At 39.9% G+C, this 25,513-nt stretch overlaps 1 protein-coding gene across 2 annotated transcripts; it reads right to left on the bottom strand.

Annotated features, from left to right (window-relative positions):
• Window positions 1–2,649: 2,649 nt before the first annotated feature.
• On the bottom strand, window positions 2,650–21,218 carry LOC138043080 (uncharacterized). Of its 2 annotated transcripts, none has more exons than XM_068889194.1 (14): window positions 21,127–21,218; window positions 19,892–20,007; window positions 18,387–18,611; window positions 17,207–17,662; window positions 13,867–15,846; window positions 13,118–13,459; window positions 12,484–12,678; window positions 10,653–10,880; window positions 8,848–9,177; window positions 8,676–8,726; window positions 7,015–7,068; window positions 6,221–6,355; window positions 4,724–5,278; window positions 2,650–3,579 (listed from the first exon to the last, which is right to left on the bottom strand). In XM_068889194.1, the coding sequence occupies exons 1-14, from the start codon at window positions 21,159–21,161 to the stop codon at window positions 2,921–2,923; spliced, it is 5,361 nt and encodes a 1,786-aa protein (XP_068745295.1). In that variant the 5' UTR covers window positions 21,162–21,218; the 3' UTR covers window positions 2,650–2,920. The 2 variants fall into 2 exon arrangements, with proteins under 2 accessions (XP_068745295.1, XP_068745296.1); XM_068889195.1 differs by having other exon boundaries at window positions 2,770–3,579; window positions 7,015–7,065.
• Window positions 21,219–25,513: the final 4,295 nt, after the last annotated feature.

Raw genomic sequence — 25,513 nt, 5'->3', positions numbered from 1 at the left:
TGTGTGAAAAGTGCATTCACTTCTACGAACATTCCACCGCATTTGATTGGTTCTTAAAGAAACTTTCAAATTCATTTAAATGATTTATCACGATGGTAAGAACTTGGTAATGCAAATAACATCGGTCTCAGTAGGGAAAAATGATAAATATTTTAATATGTTTTTCTCGTTGTAGTCCCAAAGGTTTTCTATTTGTATTGATTTTAACCGCAAAAGGCCAACAAACTCTTTAATATAGTCAAATTGGAATATGGCCTTTCATGCTTGCACCTGCGAGCAGATTTGCACAGCTCAGAAAACTCATCTTCACGATACCAGTTTATTTCTGTAATTCCTTGTCCACTTCAGTAATCAAAATATCCTCACCTCTTTTATTAAGCATGTCCTTGTGAATTCATTCCGCAATTTAGGCAAATTACGTATCTTGCTTACAATATTTTATTGACCGTGATTTAGAATTCATACACCCATGGAATTATCAACTGGGTTGATATGGTTAATTGACCGCCGGAAAGAAATTCGAAACGAAGATGGACTAAAGCTTGAAACCGTCAGCTTTCGAATTTCTTTACCATTTAAACCAAGTTAATAAACCCATTTTTGTGTTTCCCCAACGACGCATTAGAAACTAAACCCCTTAATCCATTTTTTAGAATTCATTAACTAACGGTTCGTCCACGTTTTTCAAAGGAGCCAAGGTTGCATGTTTAAGTCAAACTATTTTTAAAAGTATTTAAGGAAAGATCTTACCGATTTGATTCTTCACCCTTTTGATATCTGAGAAGTCATATGGTGGTTAAAATATGCCGTTTTCGGAACGGCTTTTCACAGGCGATGCGACGCCAAATCTTTGTGATAATTGAATAACCACACACCACTATCTGTCTTTCGAAATGATAGTCACTATTTTACCTACTAATTACATGGTTTGCTTTGCCGTCAACTTTTTTTGTTTGCCATCTGTTCAAGATGTGGGCTTTTGATATTCCTGGGAGACGCTCAGCCTTTCTCTAGTCGAATGTACCTCGATTTATTTGCAGTTTGCCTCAGTTTGAAGCAAAACGGGCCTAAAATGTGACCAGACGGCGTAATTCAGTTTACCGTGTTCGTCACTGAGAAAATTTTATTACCGAATCAGGTGCTGGTCAGAATTGCCCTGATATAAAATTCATCAGAACGTTTAAGTTAATAATGAAATAACATTGTAATTGCAATGTGTTTTTCGATAACAGACGAAAAACAAGTTTACAGCAGGGTGTCAACTTCCTCTTTTTTCTATAATTTAAGTTCTTTTCATTTGAACCTATTTTCTAAGGAAAATTTATTTATTTTTCCAATTTTTTGTCCATGGTTGTTGCAAAATGCTGTATTTAATGGTGGTAAAAGAATTTGATGTTAATGTACTTGAAGCATGAAGTGGTGTCCGTTTTCTGTCGCTTACCTGGAATTTTTACCCAGAATATCTATAAAAAGTAAGATACCACTATTTCGAGCCAGGTTCTCTAAGAATCATTGGAAGCTCCTGTTTTTTGTGTACCTTATTGTGTATCCCAACTCAGTTAATTTTCATGATTTTTTGTAAAAAAAAAGAATTCCTATTTATTTCGCCCTTTTCTCAACTGGACACCCTGTTGCAGTCTTCTTTTCGCAATGCTATGGATTTCTTCTTTCTAGTTACCCTTCAGTCTGCTAACAAGATAACAAATCTTGAAACTGTCAAGTGCGTATGTCCGTTGATGTTGTGAAACACTCTTTCCTTCCTCGTTCCCAGGGTGTTTCTCTTTCTTTTTCCCTCAGCCAGAAAGGGACTGGAACTAGAGACTGACTGTGTTGTAACTCATTGTAGTTCGAGTGTAGCCTTTAGTGTTTTATCATCACCTTATGTGATCACAAAGAAAAGGAAGAGAGACCCTAGGAACGAGTCTGGCTACAGACACGTGACGTGACATAAAGAACGCATGAAAAAACGAAGACCTTCACAGCATTGATAGTAGAAGGAGTCGCTTTTAACCTAATTAGGAGAGAATGATTAACCGCGGCTGAACAATAACAGTTCATTTGTGAATTGATTTGTTTATTTATTACATCTATTTAGAAATCACTGATGACCCTTGCAATCTGATTGGCTCTCGTCAGTGCGATTTATTCACAAATCGACTATTTTTTGCTCTAAATCGCACCTTTTCCCGAGCCAATGAGAAAGGAGCACTGAAACAAAACATCCAATTAGATGTCAAGGCTTGTTTAAGGTAGCCAATCAAATCGCAGGAAAATGAATGACAAAGAAAGCCATTTTTTTGGCGAATTTTGCAAATTTTGTTCTCAACCGGATCAATAAAATTTTGGTACTGACAAAAATCTTGGATTTTAGTGATTAATTAAATTATTGTGATTTCTAAATGGATGTAATAAAGTGGTACTTGAACTTCATGTCGTGCAATTTTGGTCTGAAATCATACTTGTGATTTCGATTGTGCAATCACACGTATGATTTCAGACCAAATTGCACTCCGGTCACTTCAATTTATACCATTATTTATCAATTGGCTAAATAGTAATTACCTCTTTCGATCGATTACCGGTATTTTACTCTTCGGAATAAATGCTGTAACCCCTTGCTTTACTGCCAATAACGTTTGCATGATCCTTGTGAAAACTTAACATCTTTATTCAAATGATTTAACCACGCTCATTCTTTGTCGTTATTTTCTCATTTCAAAGAAATATTGACTCGACTTTAATTGCTACTTTACAGTGATCTTTTGCTTGAAAGTTGTCTGAAAGTAGGGTTCATGTTCCCTTCAAAACTTGTCGTTCGTAAGTTTTACGTAAACTTGATCAGAGAGACCCAGAAAGTTGCTTTTGTTTTTCTTCAAAAAAGCGGGACGGCGGGTGATGTTAATTAAAACTTGCAACCACACTATAAGTATTTTAAAGCATGAGGTGCTTGTTGCACCCGTTGCCGTTTAAAAAGTGGCACTCGCACCGTAAAGGAGACCAGTTTCGGCTTATCTGCACAGTATTTCAACACAAACCGAACTTCGGAAGGGTCGAGCTCCCAGTTGTAAATAAAAAATTCATCTAAAAGACCCGCAAAATTCCGGGCGTCTGGTAAATGTCCTGCTATTAACACTCGCCCCCAAGCGACGTTGAGCTTGGGTTTGCGAATGTTGCTCAAACTGGCCTTCAAAATACCATTTACATATAATTTCGCATTACCAGACTCAGAGTTATAAGTAGCAGTTACGTGACTCCAAAGGCCCTCGGGTATGACGACATCTTGAGTTATTACGTCAAATATGACGTCATTGTTTTCGCCTTTGTGTCTCCAATGCAGTTTTCCATTCACAACGTCCAAGTTGTAAATGTCATGCCATTCGTCGTTTTTGTCGCTTACGGCTTGGAAGATGGAATGACGACCCTTGGTTTGATTCAAGCTGATCCACGATGATATTGATATCGCTGACTTAGGCTTGTGGTGAAATTTTTTCCCGTCTAGGAATACGCCTGGCATTTTCTCACTTGATGCGTCCAAGCATGCACCACATTTGTCACAGCCGCTGTTTAGTATATGCGCTCCTGAAAGAACAAAAAGAGAAAGGATTATTTGTAGGACGATAGTCTATGACGCACAGTAATAAACCCTTCGCACGGGAAATAGCTAGTTTTGTCGACCTTCGAGTCGACTTTGTGTTCAAAGCATCGACAACGCTCTAGAACAAACTAGGGGAAAGGGGCGGATCCAGCATTTTTCTTAGGAGGGGGTGCACCACTAAGGAATTGCGTAACTGACTCGTGACGTCTTTTTTTTTTTTTGGCAGAATACCAGTTCTATTAGAAAGCCTCAAGTCCTCTCGGGGGAGGTGAAGCGCACCCCCTGCACCCTCCCCCTAATCTCGTGCCCAGATCTCACTTTGTCACCGGAAATGTGAGCTCTGGGTACGAGATTACCCTCCCCCTTGATCCGTCCCTGAGGAACTAGGTAGTAAGTGCTTACTTTCAAAAACGAACGCTGAGAAAAGCGGTCAATCAATCATGCCGCTGCTGATCACGGGTTAACACATGCGAGCAAAGTACGGCTGTTTTTGCTTTATCTGTGAAGATAAGAATGTGGACTGATATTTAAGAAAAATCTTTTGAATTTTGATTGAAACTACTCTGGAGCTTTTATTTTGAAAACATATTCATCTTACTCAGTTTTTCACTCGAGTCTCTTAACAAAATTCGTCAAGGCAGTTTCCGTTTGTTCGTATTTCACACTGCGGGGCGTGAGCCGATAAATTGTTGTTTTTTCATCATGTTTCGCTCCATTCAGGGTGAGTTGGTTTGTCCTAATTTAAAAAACCCGAGAACTCTATTTCTCGGCGAAAAGTGTTTAGAAAATTTTATATTCAAATTCGGATTCAGTACAAGAAGGCCTTTCCTAGTTTTATTTTTAGGTTTGCAATTTTTATTTTAGGGATGACTGTATAAACTGAAAATTAATGTATGTCCTGTTGCCTGGGTTCATTAATCTTGCACTTAGTCTCGTTCCCATAATCTCTGTTTATCGTGTACCCTGGAATAAGAGAGACCCTGGGAACGAAATAGGTAAATTGGGCCTTCAAGATCGGAGTACAAGTTCGGCTATGATTAAGTTTGTTTTCTTTTATTGTCCTTGCTACTGCAGCATGTTGTCCTCCAATCGACAGCTAGCTAAGAACCCATGTCATGAATTATTTACCTGCTTCTAAAGTTGCATTGTTGTCGAGACCTGATTGATCCATAAGTTGATGAGTTGTGGTGTTCACGTTCTGGAATCCAAAGTGCAAGACCATTCTGTTAAACTCGCATTTTTTGTAAAGCATTCGAACTTCTGCAGGAGCTAAGACGCGATCAAACATGAATACTTCATCTAAGAATGAGATGAACTTGTCACCAAATTTCTTGCCAATGCCAGTAGCCGTGAAATCGTCTGGTAAACCTTGATTTTTCTTTCCAACTCTCTCAGAGATGAGTTTACCATTCACGTAAACCCGTGCAATACCATCTCTTGAATCAAATGTCCCTGCTAAATGAATCCATTGGTTCTTCGGTATTTTCACTAACTTTCCGTTGATGTGTTTCGTGCGGGACGATCGCTTTTTATGATCACCAACATCAAACCAGCGAACAAGGCCAGGCCTGCTTGACTTGACCCACATGGCGATGGAAGCTGCTTTAGTTGGTTTTCTAGAAAAATGCTCCGCTTTGTACATGACTTCGCCTAGCCTTAGCACAGCGACACGTCCACAAGAACCTGGGAACAATCAGACATTTCTTCTCTAAATACTTGTCTTGCAGCCATGTTACGAAAAAGCTTTTATGATGCACACACATTAACTTTGTTACGTCATCACCGCCACGTTGGTGATCTTAACAAGAGAAGCCAATGAGAGATCTATTGGCACCAAAATAGCGGCAAGGACGAAAGCAAAGCACGAATCTGACAGTCTCACTTACACAATTAGATCACAGAGGGAGAACAGGGGCAGATCCAGGATTTTTCTTACACGTAGGAGAGGGTTGTGGACTCATGATTTTAAAATACTGTTTTTACCTCGGTTATTATTATTTTGCCGGGCGGACACGGAAGTTCTCTTCTTCCCTTCCCCCCACCCACTTCAAGTTAACTGTAATGTGTGGTGAGAAAAATGAAAAAAATTCGAGACAACTCATTGTAAGTAAGCTAAAGCAACGCCCGCGTATCACGCCATCATGCAAAGATTGCGCCATCCAGGGCTCGGATTTGATTCGCTGGGGATTTACCTCCCTGCCAATCAGAATAGAGGAATTTTACCACGGATATTATTAGTGTCCGTAAAACCCCGCCATTTAATTTTGTCGATGGGCATGCCGATGACGCCACAAATCGAATTCAATAATAGATGTGCAATCCAAAATTGAGGAATCACCTAAGACCTCACTTCAAAACGGCCGGTTTTGAGCTTTTGCTAGAGCGGGGGTACGTAGTCTTGTGGTAATCAGTAAGTATCCCAATAAAACCGTCGACCCTTGGAAAAGTTAAACTGTAAACTAAAATCTTATGGGTGGATGACGCGTTGGCTAAACTGAGCTGTCAAGACTGAACATTCATTACATTGCCTTATTTGTTCCTTTTTGAGAAAAGGTACCCAGAAAAAAAGAACCAATGCTTTGTTACTATAGTTAAGAATAACCATGAAAGACAAATATACAATACCCATGGTCCGGTTAGAAATTTCAGCTCCGTTAACAAGGTCAGCGTCATTTTTGTTGCCTGATTCGTCGCTTACAATTTTTCTACCAGGTTTCACTGTTTTTTGATCGAAGGTAAGATGCATGACTGCGGTCCGAGCTAAAAGAGGTAAATTAAAAAGGGAACATCAGACCCATGAGCCTGACTAGCATAAGAGCTTTCCGAGTATAGTTTTTAATCAGTATACTTCTAAAACAGTAAATACGCATACGAGAAGTTTCAAAAAAAGTAAAGTAAAATAAATAAGTAAATAAATAAATAAGTTAATAAAATATAATATATATATACAATGTAAATGCCTACATGCTGATGCGGTAATGGCTATAAATTCATTTAGCGATTCAGGAATTCCTATATAGCTGCAGGTAACGGACTCTCCAAGGGTGTCAGAAAAGCCTTTGTCTTGCAGATTTATTTATTCAGTACCAAGCTTGTGTACCTGTAAAGTTTATCAGAATCTTTTGAAAATTTAGAGAAGTATTGATACTGCCAGGGGCATGGTTGGCGTACATCCTTTTGAGCAAGAAGATGAATGAAAATTCAGAAAATTAAATTTATTGATCTTACAACATGAAATGGACGTTCTACATGATAAATTCTGACCGAAATCTTTCTTTTTTTCTCGCTTCTACTTGTACGTCTATCCAGTGGTATCTAGATATTCTTGTTGTTTGGACCTGGTACAAAATTCAGCTAGCCTCTACATAAAAATTGCGATATATGCCGGTTTTGGAAATTAAAAAGAGCAACCTACTTACATAGTTTCTTAAATATTTCTTCTTTAAGTTTATCCTCATTTGGCAAAGACGCTGCTGATTTAAAACAGGAATGTTATTTTTAATTACATTCTAGGGAAGCACCTTTGCTTTTCATCCTAAGGCTTTTATTTGAGCCTGTGGGAGCGCGTTAGCAAAATGCAAAAGTTCAAAAAGCGTAAGCAAGAAAAATTGGGTCGGGGGGGGGGGGGCATTTCTCTAATCATTGGCTCCCCGTGCAACATTAAGCAAATTCTGACTTCACGACTTCACTGCAACGAGACGTCAATGTGAGAAAGTTTATTATGGATGTGTCAGTCCCTCCACTGCTGAACGTGGCATAAGCTAGGATTCTATACTAACTACTTAATGACCGACCGATAGCGACAGTTCCAAAAATTAAGTCTGGGACTGGAGGTCAATACAGCTAGGCCGAGGTTTGAGATATTGCTGTAACAATCGAACGGTCAAGGTTATTGAGGACGGGGCCTACCAATTCAAAGGTATGTTTTTGCGCGGTTTACTGAATATGCGGGAAAAGTAGATCTTAACAAGTATTGAAATCCAAAAAGAAAATTGTGGGTAACAACGCATTTTTCGAAGATAATTAATCAATATTTGTAAAAGCTTTAAAATACAAAGCAATGTGTGGCGTTCTTTTCCAAATTGAAGCTTAATTATCTCTAAAAAATGCAGGGTTACCCCAATTTTCTTTTTGGATACCAAGAGCACTTGCTAAGTTCTGCTTTCTCCGCATAGTTTTGAACCGCGCAAAAATATCCCTGTATTAATAAGCATCTCGAGATGCGCAGAACGTCTGCAAATAACAATAGTAGGCACCGTCCTCAGGTTGTTTATTATATGCATGGCTAACAGAACGGTTGTAAAGAAGAAATAACTGTTTAAAAATAGAAGAACCGTAGCCAGGGTAAAACATATTAAAAAATTATTATAAAAAACGTTCACTGGCTATATACAGTTAAAAACTTTCGAGCTGAAAAACTTTTATATTCTTTTTCTCACCTATTTTTGTATATATTGTAGTTGTCATCATTTTTTTCCATTCATTTCCATTGAAGGCTGTAGCCTGACAGCCGAAAGCTCGAAAGTTTTTAACTGTATATAGCCAGTGAACGTTTTTTATAATAATTTTTTAATAAGAAATAACTGATTTGCATACTCCATAATCCGCACGTGGGAATTAGGGAGAATAATGCCCTAGCGCTTAGCTGCTCTTAGCCAATCACAGCGCGCGTTATATCGGCCAGGAACACTAGCCATATAATAAAACGCATACTGAGCTAACTTACTCCAGCTTAAATTAGAACGAATTGTGCCACACCAGCTACGAAAAACCACTAAATACCACCCTGGATTAATCTCAAAAGCATCCTTGGCCCTCTACATCATGCCGTCAGAACATCATTCAACTTCTGACTAACTCATATCACTCGAACGTAAGAAATTCCATTTTTCGCCTTTCAGCTCCTAGGCTAAAACAAAGCTTAGTTGACCTTGAATTTGTTAAGCGAGGTTCTACTCAAAATGATTTAAGTCAGAGATAACTACGTCGACAATCCTCAGATTTTGGCCGGCTTTTAACACATCGTTACCGCTTTATTAACTGAAAACAATAATAACAAAATTTAACTCTAGATGTTTACCTGGCTTTGACAATGGGATGGAAGGAGCTGGTGATTCCTCCGTTGTAGTTTCTAAGAAAAGAAATTTGAATGATTCTAGAATACTTGAAATTTAACAAACCTTGCCAAACGGAAGGGCAATAATTACCTCAACTCAGTGTTTCGTAAAGTAAGTTACAAAAGCGATACAAACCCTCCAAACCATCTTTAAGTTCCTCGTGTTTCTCATTTTTGTCGTCAACAGTCCAGTGACCATGTGGATTGTCCTCTGTTTGAGTTTCAGTATCCTCGGATTTTGAGCCTCGTTCCGTTTCGTCGGATTCTCTTAAATCCGATTGGCTTGATTTGGTCCGTTCATCTGATTGGTCATTTTCTTCTTCGTCGTCGTGAGAAGGCCTCCTCTCTGGTTGGTCGGACTCAGTGGTGTCGTCGTCAAAACTGGGTCGATGATGCTTTGATGAATGATGATATTCTGGTGTTGTTTCGAAGTTATCTTCCTTTATTGCATTTTCGGTTGATTCACCTAAAGTGAAAGAGAGAGAAAGCCGCGCAAAACAAGCTGATATTTAAGACCAATGATCTGTTTTTATCGCATACTATCTTGTCTCAGTAAAATGCCAATTCAGTTACGGTGATCACGAATACAAGGCGACTCCAGAGCCTTTTCGTAATCTCTCTCTATTAGGAACGCCTATTTTGCCGAGAAATTGTTCTTAGATTGCCTGAGAAAAGACAGTTTCTTCATTAATTCTAGATCTCACTGTGAAAACACTGTTTTAGCTCTAATGCTCGATTCCATAAAATAACGCATCCTCACAAATAGTTCCTAAACTGACTACAGTAAACATGGAAGTAACAATAGAAGGAAAATGGCAATACTAAACCAAAATGCAGTTAAGTGTTCATAACAATTCAATTCAGGGTGATTCAGTTAAGGTGCTATGGCGCAAAATTTTAGTCAATTAAAATACATGCGATTCTCCTCGATATTGATGCAATTAACAAAACATTGCACTCGGGATTTCTTGAAAACCATTTTAAACTGTAAAAACTATAAGAAATTCAAGTGGAAATGCACATAAGACAAAAAGATTAACAGATCGTCAAGTTTATTTCTGTTGGAGAAAGGTCTTTTTCGCTCAAAGTAATCATCTTGGTTGTGTTGTACTTGGAAAACGTCAAGTTTCTATTTAGGCCATGCACGTAGCCCATTCTGCCGGCACTTTTACTGGTTTTCGTAGCATAAGGTGACTACAAGATTCCATGACTCTTGGTGACCAGAAATATTTCTACTCCCTCGGGATGTGATGCTGTTCTTTAGTTAGGTTAATCCCCAAGAAACGGATAGCCCCTTCGGAACACAGCAAGAAGACCCAGTCAGCCAGGCTCTGAATTCGGGTCACCCTACGCGAAATCCAGCGCGCCACTAGGTCACCGCACCCTTCTCGCGTTTCCTTCATTGTCATGCAGCGATCACTTATTTAACAATGAATGCAAAATTCTCGAGCGCTCATTGGCTAATTTTTATTGTCAATAAGCGGACAGACACATGAATTTATAATTTATGCGATAATGACGCAATATTGCTCGCGTCAGATTCAAGTTTGTCGCATCTTCTCGTGTTTTGACTTAATTTTGACCCCACTGCCTTTTTGTTATTGTAAAAAACAAATTGATGTCAGTCTTTCATGCTTCTGTCCTGTTATTGACAATGAATTTCGCCATAACATTGTCAAAGTAGTCTGCTATCGCCTCGTGGATCCACAACTACTTTGATAAAGGTTATGACGAAATTCATGATCAAGAGGACACACTCGTGAAAAACTGACATCAATTTGTTAAATCGATAATGGAATTTCATGTAATAGAGTATAAATTCATAGTAACTAACCCAATTTTACCTCGGATCATTCGAAAATACTGTGAGCTGGCCTCTCTATGGTTGTCAAATAGCTGGTATGATCGTTCAGAGGGTATTTGAAAGAACCAATCATTTACCTGCAGCGTGAGGTCCTTCATCATCTCCTAATTCATTTCCTCCCAACTCGTTGTGCCCAATAATCTCCTTTCCATTGACCCTTGTCAGGTCATTTTCATTCACCCAATGCCGCACGTAATGTGGCCTGGGGCGAATGTGTCTTCTTCTACCGCCAGTGCCGTATCTTAAGTTCGTAAGGGATTGATCAACATCCAGATCATTTGGACTGGAATCATAGTCATCCACATCTAAAAGTGAACGGCAGCAAGGATAAAATAAATAGCTCAGAAGTACAATTTTTTCTAACAAATAATCTTGTTCGAATCTTCATCAACTGCTTAAGTGAAAGACGCACCACGGTTATCTTTTTTTCGGTGGTGACTCGGATTGGGAGCCAGGCCATTAAACTAAGGGCGCTTTCCTTTTGTCAGAACTGGCCGGCCAGACTCGTCGGTTTGCAAAGAAAATCCAACAATTTCAAGGAACACTTGCATGATAACCCCTCGTCTTCTTCCAGAGGAGTGTGTATCATCCTCGAAGAGTGTTAATTTGAAGGCGTTTTACAGTTAAACCTTCCAAATGCCTGGTCTGGCCGGTCAGTTCTGTCAAATGGAAAGCGCCTTAAGTTCAGATGACAATTCTTTGATTGCACTCACGTGATAAGACGGCCCCTGTTGGTGCCAAAACACAATAGAAAAATGTAGCTCAAATTTTCCATAATAATAGAGTCAAGACTTTTTTTTTTGTCCCGTGATCTTCGCGATACAAGAAAAAAATAGTATTAACCGAAACCAAGAACTGACTACTTGAAACGTAGCTTCAGTGAGAGCGGAGCTTCTCTATGGAATGATCTTCCAGAGGAACTTCGCACTACAGAATGTCTAGGTATCTTCAAGAGAGGCATTAATAAATGGTTCTCTGTATCGGACTCCAACGTGGCAAATACGTAAACCAGTAAATAGAAAGTTTTACGTGTTATGTACTTTTTCCGTTATTATAATACTGATATTTTTACCCTGTTTTTTAAATAAAGTTTTCATTCATTCATTCGATATTGTTCTTTCCACCAATATGACCGCCGTGACATCAGGTGCAATCAAAGAATCGCCGAGGTGATGGGAGGGTCGTAACGAGGAATATGGGATCAGGGATCAAAGGCCTGAAAAGGGCCGGGATCATGGATCACAGCCCTGGGATCTGGAATCACAACGCGTGGGATCGGGATCAGCAGTATTTTTCATAGAATCAGGGATCAAATTTTGCGGGTTCAGGGATCAAGATTCTCGTCATTTTTGGAGTCAGGGATCAAACTTTTGGGTAAAAATATGGGGTCAGTTACGAAAAAATATACCTCGTTACGACCCTGTGATGGGTTAGCTTACGAGCAAACTCTCCAAAGCGAGACGGAGCGCCCCGCCTCGGGATGGGCTCGTAGTGGTGGGTTGAAATCCCATTCAACGGAAGGCTTTATACGTCGCATTCTAAACAAAATTGTTGTGTTTAGGAGATGCGTTTTTCAGACAGATAAAAAAAAAGGTTGGATGGTTGCCGGAAGATGACGATAAGATCTCCCATAATATGTTTTCTCAATGTATCTAAGTACATGAAGACTGTGTGGCCCAGTGGTGGGTTCAAGACCCGTTCTGGCCACTCATTGAGGTTATTCCTGGTAGTCCCTGGTTCAACTTCTCAGCTGCACTAGCTTGTAAGTAGCCAACTGATTTGCCTCCGTCTAGATGGGATTCTTAACAGTTGTTGTTATTTCGTTGATTTTGTTTCATTGCCTCTGAAAAGGGGAGAGATCTCCTATGGGAGAGGTCGATTATGTATGTATCAATGTAAAAATCAAACCTGCATCGAAATGATATTTCTTACGCTTCCTCGGAGGCGATCTCAAAATGCCTTCTCCCTCATCCTCATAGTTATCATTGTCCATTCCCCACATTTTCTTATCAGTCTCGTAAGCAAACTTGTCATATTTTGGTTCGTCAGGAAATTGATCATAAGGAGTGAAATCCCGATTTCTGGGAACATCTGCCCGTGACACTGAAACAAGACAGGAGAATTAATCAAAAAATCGTATCTACGAGACTCCCCAAAATCAACCCGTGTAAGCACTTTCGCCTGGACGACACGTTTAATTCGATTTGCTTGTTCTTTTGCAACGAAAGAAGATGACAGCAAGGGTTCTTTTTAAAACACTCTTTTAGTTAATACTATAAATAATGATATTCGGTTTTACAGAAGATCAAAAGTCCTTGAAAAGAGGCATAGCGCAAATTCCGAATAGTCAAACGTCAGTATCTTGATCCCTCCTCCACCTCTCTCTTTCTCTCTCTCTGTGTCAATACTGTTGGTCAAAGGGCAAGAGTTTAAACTATACAATTTTGCTTGCATAGTTCCAGCTGAAAAGCTAACCGCAGTACTAGCTAAGCCTAGTTCACGTAGCCAAATCAGTTCACGAAAACAAATTAAGGATACTTACCTGGCCCGCCCGCAAGATCGTTTGCTAAGTCAGACCTTGGGTTAACATCTTCAAAGTCTCTGTACACTTGACTCGCCGTGACAAAACTTGGAATTTTCTTTGGTGCTTCCATAGGAACATTAACATTTATGGGAGAGAATTGAGCTTGATTGGTGTTGAGTGTCTGTTGCTGTGACAACACATTTTGGTACGGAGTTAAACCTAAGGTGTTAGTTAGTTGGTTCAAGTCCCCTGTTGGATTGCCAAATGTTAGTCCTTGACCTGGGCTCTGCTGAGGCGTCAACTGAGTTTGTGGGACTGGTTGGTTGAGCGCTGGTTGTAGCGGAAGTTGAGAGCGTAAGTCTGAAAACGAATAGCAAAGCTTATATTGGTGTTCTGATTTCAAATAACTAGACCCGTACGAAAGGCTACCCAACTTTAGGTGGAAAGCTTTTGATGCGTAATTTTCTATGTAGATTGCCGTAACATCGTGGAAAAGAAATTCAAATGGTAACGGAACGGTGCAAATCATTACCATAAAGTCCAAACGGAGAACTGAAGGAAACCAACAAATTTAAGGAGCAAAAATGTCCTACGTTAGTGGTAGAAAATTGTCCCCCAACGAACCACGGATCTTAAAATTTGACTTAAAGAATGTAATCGAGATGAACTGCACCCTAGTTCTTCAGTGATTCCTTAGCTTCAAAACTGCATGTGAAACCGTTATCTCACCAATTAAGTAAACATAGCTCCTAGGCAACGAATTTTACCTTGCTGTCCCAGAAGTGACATGGAGCCTATGGTTTGAGGAGACTGCAAGAGTTGAGGTAAAAGTCCTTGTAGTTGTTGAGTGGGTAGAAACTGCTGCATGGCCTGCAACTGTTGCATCTGTGAGAGATCTGGAAGAACTTGTTGGCCCATTTGCTGTACTGGAAGCAGTGATTGGCCTAGCTGCGGGAGATTTTCGTTGCTTTGTATGAGTGGCACAGGAAGAAACATCTGTCTCCTTTCTCTAGAATGGGCTGGCGGCAACGCCTTTAAACTCTTTGGGAGAAAATGGGGAAAAACGTCTTTTTTCTTACCCTTCCTTCTTGGTGTCTTGCGAAGATGCGTTCGTTGAGTTTCTTGTTTACCTCGACTGGACCTTCTTGCTCCGTGAGAAACTAACTCTTGTCTACTGGTCACTGGCTTAAAATCTTTTCTTTCGGAGTTGTTTTCAGGAATGCCTGTCAATATTTTACCCTTTTGTTTCCCAGATGGAATAAATCCAATCTGTGTCGGAACCAACGGGGCTTGTGTTGGAAAAGTGGTGTTTTTTGCCAAAGGTAAGTCCGGGATAAACCCAGACTGAGTTGGAACATGACTTGGTTTAGTGAAAGCTAATTTAGTTGGCCTGGTGGGTGTGATAAATGCCTCTGATGAAATGGTTGGTTTCTTGCCGCTAATCGTCGATGATGAAAGTCCTTTACTTTGCTCTGACGCATTGGCAACTGTTGGTATCATTCCAGATTGAGTAGGAGCGATAGCGCCTGATGTGGAGGGTTCTTTATCGGCCTGTCGTTGTGTTTGTGCCTGTATCTGCCCTGCCTGGGTTGGTACAATGAGTGGGAAACTTGTCTGCTGATTGGCTGTAGGGTTGTTGGCAGCGGTCGAAGTGCTTGTCTCTGCAGGCGGTGTGGAAGATGGCTCGGACGTGTCACCAAATGGACTTCCAAGGGGCGAGAAAATATGCCCTGGAAGAAGTTTCGCTCCAGATTCTGTTAAATATCGATAACCTGGGGCTTCTTTTCTGGCCTTTTTCAACCTTGATACCAACATTTTTGACGATTTGATGTACCTAGGTGTGTTGTGATATTGCTTTATTGCTGACCTCCCACTAAGCATTGAATGTGCTCTTTGCAAAGAAGTCATCAATAGCCTGTCAGCTACATCCGAACCAAGTTTTATGTTTCTCATATTTCTGAGCGCATCTTTGATATCAACCTTTTGAGCCAAGTGAGTGGTTTTATTGAAGTTGCCATTGGACAGCGCTGAAGCCAGCAACGATCGCAAAGATGCATTGCCCCGCACGAATTTTGCAAGCGGTGCTTTGAACACTGATAACTGTGGGTACAGACTTTGCAGATATTCTGCTGCGGTGAGGGGTTTCTTTGACAGCCGAGTCTTTTCCAAGGAACTATTCGACATTGACAACTTGGCATTTGTAAACCACTCCTTACTCGAACTATTCCTACTGACATTTCTATTTTTCCAGTCATTTCTTAAAGAGATGATTTTTTCATTGGATGATAACGTCGCGAGCTTTTGGTGCTGCTTTTCCGGCGGATTCACTGGATGCAAAGATGTATTTAGCGGGGATAAAACTTTTATAACTTCAACAAATGACGATGCATTGTCTTTTCCATTTGTTGTAAGGTTTGTTTTATCAGGAAATGGCTGTGGTACTTTCACTTGGTCCATTGGACTTGTCTGATTCAAAACTAATTCCCCGTTTTTGGTTTCATCTTCCTGTGGACGCTTTTCTGGTTCGTTGTTTAGTAAGGGTAATTCTTGCGCATGCGTCAATGTATGATTTGTTCCGTGCCCCATTGGAACGTCGTCCTCTCCGTCGTTCATATCATCGTTGATTGTAGGTTGTTGGATTGGTTTTTTCATGACAGGTACTCTGTTGTTCCACGATACTTTTGCCAGTTGGTGGGAAGTTGTCAGACCTTCTGATAAAGCTTGTCTCGATGACGTGAGCGCATTGTCTGTAAGTAACGTAGGTTAATCAATACAACCCGATAAGAATTACGTTTTAGAGCAACATTTAGTTTCTCTGGACCCTTTCCCTATTAAAAGTCTTACAATCAATAGTTAAGAACAACTTATGTGAGGTTGTTGCACTCGTTGCGGGCCTATGATCAGGGGCGAATTAACAAATCGAAAGTGGTTCACCCTTATCTGTATTCTTATCGTCAACGATATTTGTCATCACAGTGGTCAAAATGTTGTGGACTCACGAGTCGGAACAAATTTTGACCACTGTGATGAGGAATATCATTGTCGATAAGAGTACAGACAACGCTGAGCCACTTTCGATTTTTGTTTCAACGCCAAACAAAGGGTTTATTTCAGAGCGTGACCAAATTCATGACACGAAGAAAGAGCAAGCGTTGGCAAAAACGTTCTCGCAATATGATTGGTTTATTTCCCAAAATGAGCGTTCCTGATTCGCTATTACCTTGCGTGACAAATTGACGCGAGCAGCGTTGTCTAGAGTCTTATGGACAACGGCAAACTAGCCAATCAGATTGCGAGATTACAGGTAATTGTGATAAAACAGCTAGTCCCCTTTTTTTTAATTATCCGAGTTTTTTACATCGCTATTTAGAAGACAATAGAGTGACTTACCATCGCGTTTACAGCAAACGTTAGACTGACATTTGAAATTGATTAGCGAAAATGACGATTCTTCGCGAGAAAAGCCTTTGCAAGTTTAGACGCATGGTCTGAGCCACTGAGACACGTGAATGTTAAGTGTTTAACTCGTAACTCTCTTTGTATATCTTTTCAACAAAGAACATTTGACCTCAAGCTCAGCTGTATTGTTAATCACATTAGGTTATGAGATCAAAACCTCAGTCCTGTGACCTTCTAAGATCATTGAGAATTATGCAAGGTAAATATTACTTAATTGACCGCTCCTTCAGGGGACTTTTAAGGACCACAGATTCAACACAACAAGTCGTATGGAGTCCCAGCTGGCTGAAGGCCGTTCAGTTGGCTGTCTGGAAGCGTAGCAGAGAAGTTGAACCGAGGATTTCCAAGAAATAACTTCAGAAACTTCTTGAATTTGAAACTCAGGTATATAAACCACTCGGCCTGCTGCTTTGCTAAACCATAAGTACTTTGCAACGAGAGAAATTGCTGTTTCTGTTACAAATGTTGACCTCAGTGCAACAAAAAGTAAAAGAGCTTTATTTGTCTTTGGCACAAATAGAAGGGAAGTTAATTTGGTAGATTGAAATCGTTGTCAAAATTAAGGAACATTTCTGCAATTGTAAAATTTAAAATTGTGGAATTCTAAACTGACTCCAGTGCACCAACGTATAATTAAACTTTATGTACCTTGTTTCCATGAATCCATTAGTATGGCATTCGCAATATCATTTTCGTGATCCAAAAGTGGCTGGATTTTCTTCATGTCGTCTCTTGAAGGTCCTGTGTCCGCATAAGTCGAATCTAAGTAAGGCTGTGCATCCTGCTCGCCATCGTTTGGTTCAAAGTAATCCACCTTATTTTCAAATGACTTTGAGTTGTGAGAATTATACATTCCTTGCAAAAACTGAAATGCAAGACTTGAAGGATGCAGTTGATCACGTTGTTGCGATTCGTCTTCATAAATCTCATTCGGAACGATTGGCACACTCTGTAATGAGGTCATTTGGTTTGGATTAAAACCAACCGCATTTTCCCCTGCTGGAAACTGGTTTGGAGAAAACGTGTTCTCCTGAGTCAATTCATCATTCCATGATGAAGGGCTGGGATCCGAAAAAAACGGGAGCTGGAATCTTTTCGTCTTACCTGACGAAGTAAACAAATATAAATGTAATTGCGTTTATAGCCATACGGGTTGGAATACATTTTAAAGATTTATATTAGCCAGATCAACATGGCCTTTTTCTTAAAAATTGAAACGGCTACCTATCGAAAGTAACTTGTGGCAAGAGCGTGATGAGTTTTTAATGGCTAATAGGTAGCTAACACAACTTAGCCTGTCCGTAAACAAAGATAGGCACTCAAGGCGTGCAAATACTTACTTAAGTAGGCTGCAATTTTTGTGTTCATTTTTTTTCTATGTTTGCAAGCCAAATTCTATTTCATATGCACAAAAATGGATAGAAAACGTGTACAACTCATCAATCATTTATTCGTCAAATTTGCTTTTTTCCCATTTTTCCTCATACCGTTATGAGTTGGAAATGTATATTGTGTAAAATGTAATGAAATGTCGCGTAAGGTTTCGGTGGATAAGATCTAACGCTATCCCACGTTTTCCAAAAAAATTGGGATCTGGCTATTTCTTGTTGCAGATTTTCACAGAGCAGGAATAAAATGCGCAGAACTTTAAAATGCACGTCAGGAGTCATTATTTTGCACCAGGATTTCCCTCGCCTTCGCTGTCATAGATCTAAAAGTCCACTTAAATTGTGAACCCTCCGAGATTCGCTATAAGTCAACAAAAATGTAAAGCTCATCTATCCGCCACTGAAAAAATGAAAAGAATAATTTCATGATTTCAGGGAACCTCCTTCCATCGGTGTAGCTCTGTTTTTCTCCTTTATAGCATTTGCTGGCCGTATGGCTGGTGCAGGGCCTATTAGAGGAGAAGGAGCAATGGCCCAGGCTGGGGGGATTGCTCCAGCGACGGGTACCATCCCAGAGGGTAAAACAATGGGTGAAGGGATATCACTGTTGGATTCTGGAAGCAGAACGTCTGACGAACCGAAGTAGAGCTGACGTTTGGCAGCACCTACAGAGCAATAAAATGGATAGAAGGCTTAACAATTGGTAACATAAGCACTCATTATGGCGATTTGATCAGGAAGAAATTCTACCATATATCATTTATTTTACTCCAAGTTTTGCTTGGAAAAAGTAAAGTATGATTCGTGATGGGAGTCGCCCAGCAGTAGGAGCAGGCGAACATCGAGCAACAGGGGGTCTCAGTGAAATTAGGGAGTTTAAGCACGCGACGTTTTTGAGCCGCGGAAGGCAACCCGAAGTGAGCTGTTTTCTGTTTTTACTTGTCTTGTCACTAGCACCTTTATGTTGCTAAGTATCTTTTCTCCATTGGAGATGATTAAGTTAAAAATATAGGAGGCATTACCGTCCTGGCATGTGAAATGTCCATTTCTGGTTACCGTCCGCGGCGCAAAAACGTCGCGTGCTTGAATTCCCTATGAAGTGCGCTTGCGCACGGTCATGGGTTCTTGCGGTCATGTCTTCCATCAGCTGATACCAGCATACTCCACAGTTCTTTCTGACCTCGAACAACAGTTTAGTAAACGCCCGATCGTTCCCTTGTGCATATGCAGGTCTCTTACAGCCAGCATGAAAAAATCAGATTTAAAGTCGGAGACATAAGTTAAATGGAAGAACAAGTCTAATGTTATGATCAGGTTACTCTTTAGCATTCGTTTGTAACCCTGAATCTGCTTTTGACTCGATCATAGGGACAAGCATAAACATAAGCAACATTGCCATTTGCATTTAATTGTTGTTCATTTGTGTCTATTGCCTTATCAAAAGGCTGCTCCGTTTAAATGTGCTTGCGTCGTAATAAAACGAGTCTAAGAAAAGGAATTACGTATGAAACACGAGAAGATAGAAAGGTCGTTGTTTAGAGTTCATGATTTCGTTGTTTGGGCTTCGCAATCATGGTCAATAGTGCTCTTAAGGTTAGTCCTCACTGAAGCAGGCAGAGGCATTTTATTCAGCAAACTCATAATGTTTGGAATTCGTGTTTAGTGAGATGTATCTAGGAATGCGATTCCGTAGCTGGTTTGGGACCGCAATATATCACAGATTCCTTGCATCTTTAAATTTCCTTGGTTTTAATGTTTCTTAAACGTCCCCAAATGTCGCGGCAAAGTTTCCATTCAAACAATTGAACGCAAGTGACAAAAACACTCAAATTTTGTGCTTTCAATCCGATCCAAGTCTTCTTTTTCCTAACACCCTTTCGTTGACACCTTTTTTTGGTAAAACATTACATGTTTTGGGTGTTCCTTACGTTAAATGCAAACCTACCTTTTCCATGCCCGTCTCCATGTAAAAATGTAATTGCCAGTATCAAACTAAGAAAAGTAGATTGCAAAAGAGAGCTCCCCATTGGTGCACGCCGTGCGGTCACATAGAAACGTATACTTAAAACAAGAAAACAAATGTGTTTTACACATTAAAAACCTTATCGATAGATAGTGGACGGTCGATCGCATCCCCTTCCCCCTTCTTTTAGAAATATTCAGATAAGTACATCATAATTCTTGTCAGCGGTGGCTATCACCATCGATTGCTTCGCGCCTTGTCAGTGACAAAGAAAATGTTGGGTTTGATGAGAGGGTATATTAATTACTTGACTTGAGAAGAACCTAATGTATGACGCCGAATGTGAGAATGTGCTCCTCTTATTTTGTAGCAGGCTTATTCGAACATATAGGCCCATTTGGTGGAAACATTATTACTACTAACCAGCGCAAATACAATGTTTTGAATTGATCAAATTGGACTCAACCTGGGAATGGTGTTAATCTCACATCGAACAAATTTCTTGATGTTCCAGCATCTGTATGTATATGATTACTATATGTCCATTCTGGCTCCACCTTACAAGGAAAATATTGGGTCAACCTAAAATTCTCTGCTTGTCAAAACTCAATGAAAACTCGTTACATTTCAGCTGATTTCTTGATTGTTAGCACAGATATTGAGCAAGTCATAACAATTCTAGGACAAGCTACTATGAAGGAAATTTTACGCCTTTGACATAATCTTCAAGAAATGTTACTGAACAGCCTGTTATTCGCCGTTAGCCGGAAACGCAAATCTAAATCTCTCTTAGTATTTTGGACACGTCTCAAGGGATGGCAACAAATAGCACTGACCGGAAGAGGTTTTTACGCATTTGCCCTGCTTCACAAAATCTCTGAAAATCTTTCGATGATATTAAACGTGTCTGTATTTCCTTTCACGATTCTAAATCTTCGTCCTTCCCTCAGATACTAGACAGAGCAATTTTAATGACTATGTGATACATAGAATCTTCGACTTCTCGAAGTGTTTGCGTGATTCCACGCAACAACCAACAAAGTCCGAATGGACGTTCAGTGAATCCTTACTCGTCCAAATTGTTAAACATTTTCATAACTGGTAGGATTTACTCGTTTCGGACAACAGGTAGTTCACCAGTCCTATAAATAATACTCCCTGGGTTCTTTTGTTTTTAACAACAAAACGAAAAAACAAAACATAAGGTGGTCACTTACAAGTTGAGTGGATTTCCGTCATATTTCAAACACATCAATTTGTGATGATTCTAATGGAACATTTTCTGGTCGCCATTTTAACTTCTTTTAAAATAACCGTGGTCGATTACATCACGTGTAAAGTTTGTTTTTATTTATTTATTTCTTTGTGCTCGGCTGACTCCCTACCCTCCAACATCCGGGTAATTTTCAATGGAGCGATGTTCTAACCTGTTAAAAGGCTAAATTGAAACCCGCGTGGCCTTTCTGGAAAACAACTGCAATCAAAACTGTTGCTTTTTAGAGTGAACTTCGCATGAGACCTGGTAGGTGAAAGAAACAAATACCGGGCGAAAGATTGCAAATAAAAAACAAAAAACAAAACAAAACAAAAAAAACGAGCTGAAATCACTCTGGCTTAAAATTATAGTGAGCTTGCCTGGACTTCTCTTCACTTCTTGTGATACTTGAAAAAAGCAGGCTACCAATCTCAGGGTAGTCGAAAAACAAAATGGCCACTACCATAAGGATATGTATGAAAATTCAGCAATTGGTTCAGAAATGCATTTATGCGCACAACTTCTCATTAGCAAAACCTGCTAGTTATTTTCGATATTAAATACATTTGGCGCGATTTTATCGATGATAGCTGAATTTTCATACTCAAGAGAGAAAAGCAACAAAGTAGTCATCTGTTTTGATTTATTCCTGAAAATTTGGCAGTAATCCTTGCATTGGCAGCCAATTTATTTTCTCTTAGCCTGACTTGGGCCGCCCGAGAAAAAGGCAGCGAAAATGACATGCGTGATAAGTTTATGTGATGTGGAGGTCCCGAGCATCAATAATGAGATTTTTTCAAAAAAGATATTTACTGACTTCACGGAAAGAAATCCGAGGGCCTTTGTCTTGAGGAAAGCCACCCACTAAACAGAATAATAATAATAATAATAATAATAATAATAGCAAAACAGCTAAGAAATAGGAAAAATACACAGAGCTACGCGCAGGCATCAAACAACTTTATAAGAGCACACGCGTTAAACAAATCAATATTGTTTTTGACTTTCTCGGAGGCTACCGAAGAGCTAAGGAAAATACTAAGCTCAATAACGAACACTGACAAAGAGCTGTCCTTCCCTATTGAACGCTGTCAGAAATGGATTATCTGCCAGAACGCAAATATATTTGTGAAGTTCTATGAATATGTATAATCAAGAGAAAATGAGGGGACAGAGAGGGAAGCTCTCGGTCCAGCCCTTGGGATATGTCATGTCCTCGAAAGTTATTTTTAGACGAGCGAAAGTCTTTGTTCTAGCGGAAGTCTGTCTTCCTAGACGTCCGCGTGTATTTTGAAAAGACATGATGAATATAAATATTCGTCAGCCTTCCACGTGCGCCTCCATTTTCTCTTTTCACTAAGAACTTGAGAGCGAAGCAAGACTGCATGCGGACGTCTCGGAAGACAGATTTCCGCTAGAACAAAGACTTCCGCTCGTCTAAAAATAACTTTCGTGGACATGACATATCCCGGCTAACATCCTGAGCCTCCCTATCTGTCCCCTCATTTTCTCTTGGTATAAACTGTTTGAATGTAAAGAAATAATGAAGTGTAACTTAACTAGCCCAGACGCATGTCCGCAAGTTATGTAAACGATTCATGAAAACAAAAACGAATTCTTCCATAATAATAATGATAATAATCATAATGATAATAATAATAATAACAATAATAATAATAATAATAATAATAATAATAATATATGGGATGGTACTATCGTCACTGACAGACGCGTACCACACAACAGGCCGGACATAACTCTTGTTTTGAAAGATAAGCACCAGTGGCTACTGGTTGATGTTGCTGTGCCGGATGAGCGGAATATTGTGACGACTGAGGCTTGGAAGATTGAGCGATACCAGGAGTTAGCTTTTGAAGTAAGACAGGTGCACCAGGTAGAAGTTGTAGTGGTGCCATTGGTTATAGGGGCCCTTGAAACAGTCTCGAAAGACTTTGCGAAGTGGCAGGAGTACCTAGGTATACCGGATATAACTGGCAGCGCCCAGATGACGGCCTTGTTGGCCTCATCATCATCATCATCATCATCATCATCATCACTTTACTAACTCATTAAGTCTCAAGGTTATTTAGCAGAGCACGAGTACTCTACTAATTGGGGAGACTAAAAATCAACTGAAATCAGAACAAATCAAATCAAATCAAATCAAACGTTGGTTTTTGAGGAGAAGGGAAAACCGGACTCCCCGGGGAAAAACCTTTCGTAGCAGAGTACAGAACAGAACCAACAAACTCAAACAACATATAGCATCGAATCCGTGAATCGATCCCCGGGCTACATTGGTGCAAGGCGTGTGCTCTTACCATTGCGCCAGCCCTACTCCCCTAACGTTTATAGGGTATTTAATTTCGTTGAATGAACGGAAAACGTTTCAGTGGCCGCATAAAATTCTGGAAACTTTAATTTTACGAGGATGCATGTAAACATCAATATCTTAGCGTGCGTATATTGAAATGTGAAGCATGCGGGAATTTTGGAAAGAATTTCTTTAGTGCACTTGTTCACTTCCGGTGCATAGAATATGGGCTAAGGCCATGGCGCGTGGTCGTTGTGCATATCTATTTACTTGCTAGCCATGCTGTTATGCTGTTATTGGAGAACTGCAGATTTTTTTTGTGAAAGGTTGCGCGCGACTGCGGCAGTTGAGCTCTTAGTCGAGTTGTGGGAGCTTTAAGGAAGTTCGCGCTAATTGTTTGTGCGCAGCTTTTACTGCGCAGGTAACGCGACTGTAATATATCACGAATTACTTCAAGGATTACTTAAGATCTTATGGCGACAAAAACACCCGGGAAAAATTTCCAGGCCGGCAAAAGAATGGCACATTTATTTCCAATTTATTATGAAACGTTAAAGAGAAAGGGGTGTGAGGCTGGAAAAGGTCTGGAAAAGGTAGCTAATCGAGTGGTGGCTGAAAGTTTTGAAAACTCGAGGAAGGCTGGTTTTTGTCAGCGACGTTGCGTAAATTAAATGCGGTTGGGTTTTTAAAATGTTTTTATTACACTACGAACTTCTTAGTTCAAAATGAATGCATGTTTTTGAAGTTTCATGAAAATAGAGCTGAATAATGCGGACCTACTAGGAAACAACCAGATATTATTTTTCACAAAAACCACACTCCAGAAGATGAGCTTTACGGCAATGGAGAGATATGATACAAAACACTAACAAATAAAGATTGAAACTTCGTTGCTATGCTCGAGAAAGTTTTTTTTTACAAAAACCTTTCATCGATCTATCCTGTCTTGGGTTCCAGTCTTTCCCCGACATGTCACGCAAAAACGTGACAAACGAAATTCTCCAAGAGCTTAGCAACATCACATCAATTTTACTCGTTTAGATCATTGGTGACCCCTATTTTTTGAGACATGAATCGCTTACTCTTTTTACATTCTACAAAATGTGATAAAATGAAAAAAAACCACAATGTAACAAGTTACCTTTTTAAATTTTTTTTTCTTTCCTTGTGTCCTGAATTCTGGAAGCGGTTACAAGGGGTAGCGCTTGCGAAAATGCTCGTTGAGGATTAACTCTACTGTTTACAACATCCCCAGCGGCATACAATTATCTAAAAAACCCACTCCTATATTTCTGTGCACGGAAACCTTAACTCTATCATATTATTTTTGTGATTTTCGACGGACGAGTAGATAAGGCTACACTCGTTATGATGACCCATCTATCGACATTAGGGCATTTTTCCCTTGCCTTTTTCTCCGAAACAAAGTCGGTGACCTCCCAGTTTTTTTCATATTTGGAATAAGCGATTTATGACCTAACTTCAGGCAAGAAATGAAAACAAAATCAATGTGGGAAGATTTTCGTGCGAACGTCGTTAAGAAAATGGAGAGAACATCTTTATTAGGATAAGATTCTCCAGTTAATATTAGGGAGCTTACGAAACGAAGACGACGACGGCTGCGAGGACTTCATTTAAAAATACGAGTTCGCGTTATTTATATCACTACGAAACTATTTCATGTCGTTTCGCGGTAAAAATGTGTAGTAACTGTTGAGGAATTAAACTGGTACGAGTGGGTTGGAAGCGTAGAGAGAGAACTGAAAACTCATCGTTATGTGCTAACGTCCTCCACAGTACCTTGAATTTGGTCATTTCACGTCGTCATTTAGGAGATGACGGCAAAGAAATGTACCGTAATGTAAAACGCACGTGCAGAGCGTGCAGAGCCATTGTTTTTGCTCACTAAACCTATTGTTTTGTAGCGTCGTCGTTGCCGTCGGCGTCGTCATTTCGTAAGCTCTCTATTATCAACACACTTTGCGGTCCACTCTTTTGTGAAAGGGACGGAAGAGACTGGAGCTTGTCTTGTTCC

The sequence above is a fragment of the Montipora capricornis genome, chromosome 3, assembly GCF_036669925.1.
Source record: "Montipora capricornis isolate CH-2021 chromosome 3, ASM3666992v2, whole genome shotgun sequence".
NCBI lineage: Eukaryota > Metazoa > Cnidaria > Anthozoa > Scleractinia > Acroporidae > Montipora > Montipora capricornis.
The sequence above is the reverse complement of the archived record's forward strand: the minus strand, read 5'-3'. Positions and strand labels throughout refer to the sequence as shown.

Bases quoted from the DNA above. Each gene is read 5' to 3' on its own strand.
- LOC138043080 (XM_068889194.1), bottom strand. From the start codon at position 21,161: ATGTGTTTGAAATATGACGGAAATCCACTCAACTT. The intron at 7,069-8,675 runs GTAAACATCTAG...GTTTTAAATCAG, and splicing joins CATCCCATTGTCAAAGCCAG to CAGCGTCTTTGCCAAATGAG. The intron at 6,356-7,014 runs GTAAGTAGGTTG...TACCTCTTTTAG, and splicing joins AGAAATATTTAAGAAACTAT to CTCGGACCGCAGTCATGCAT.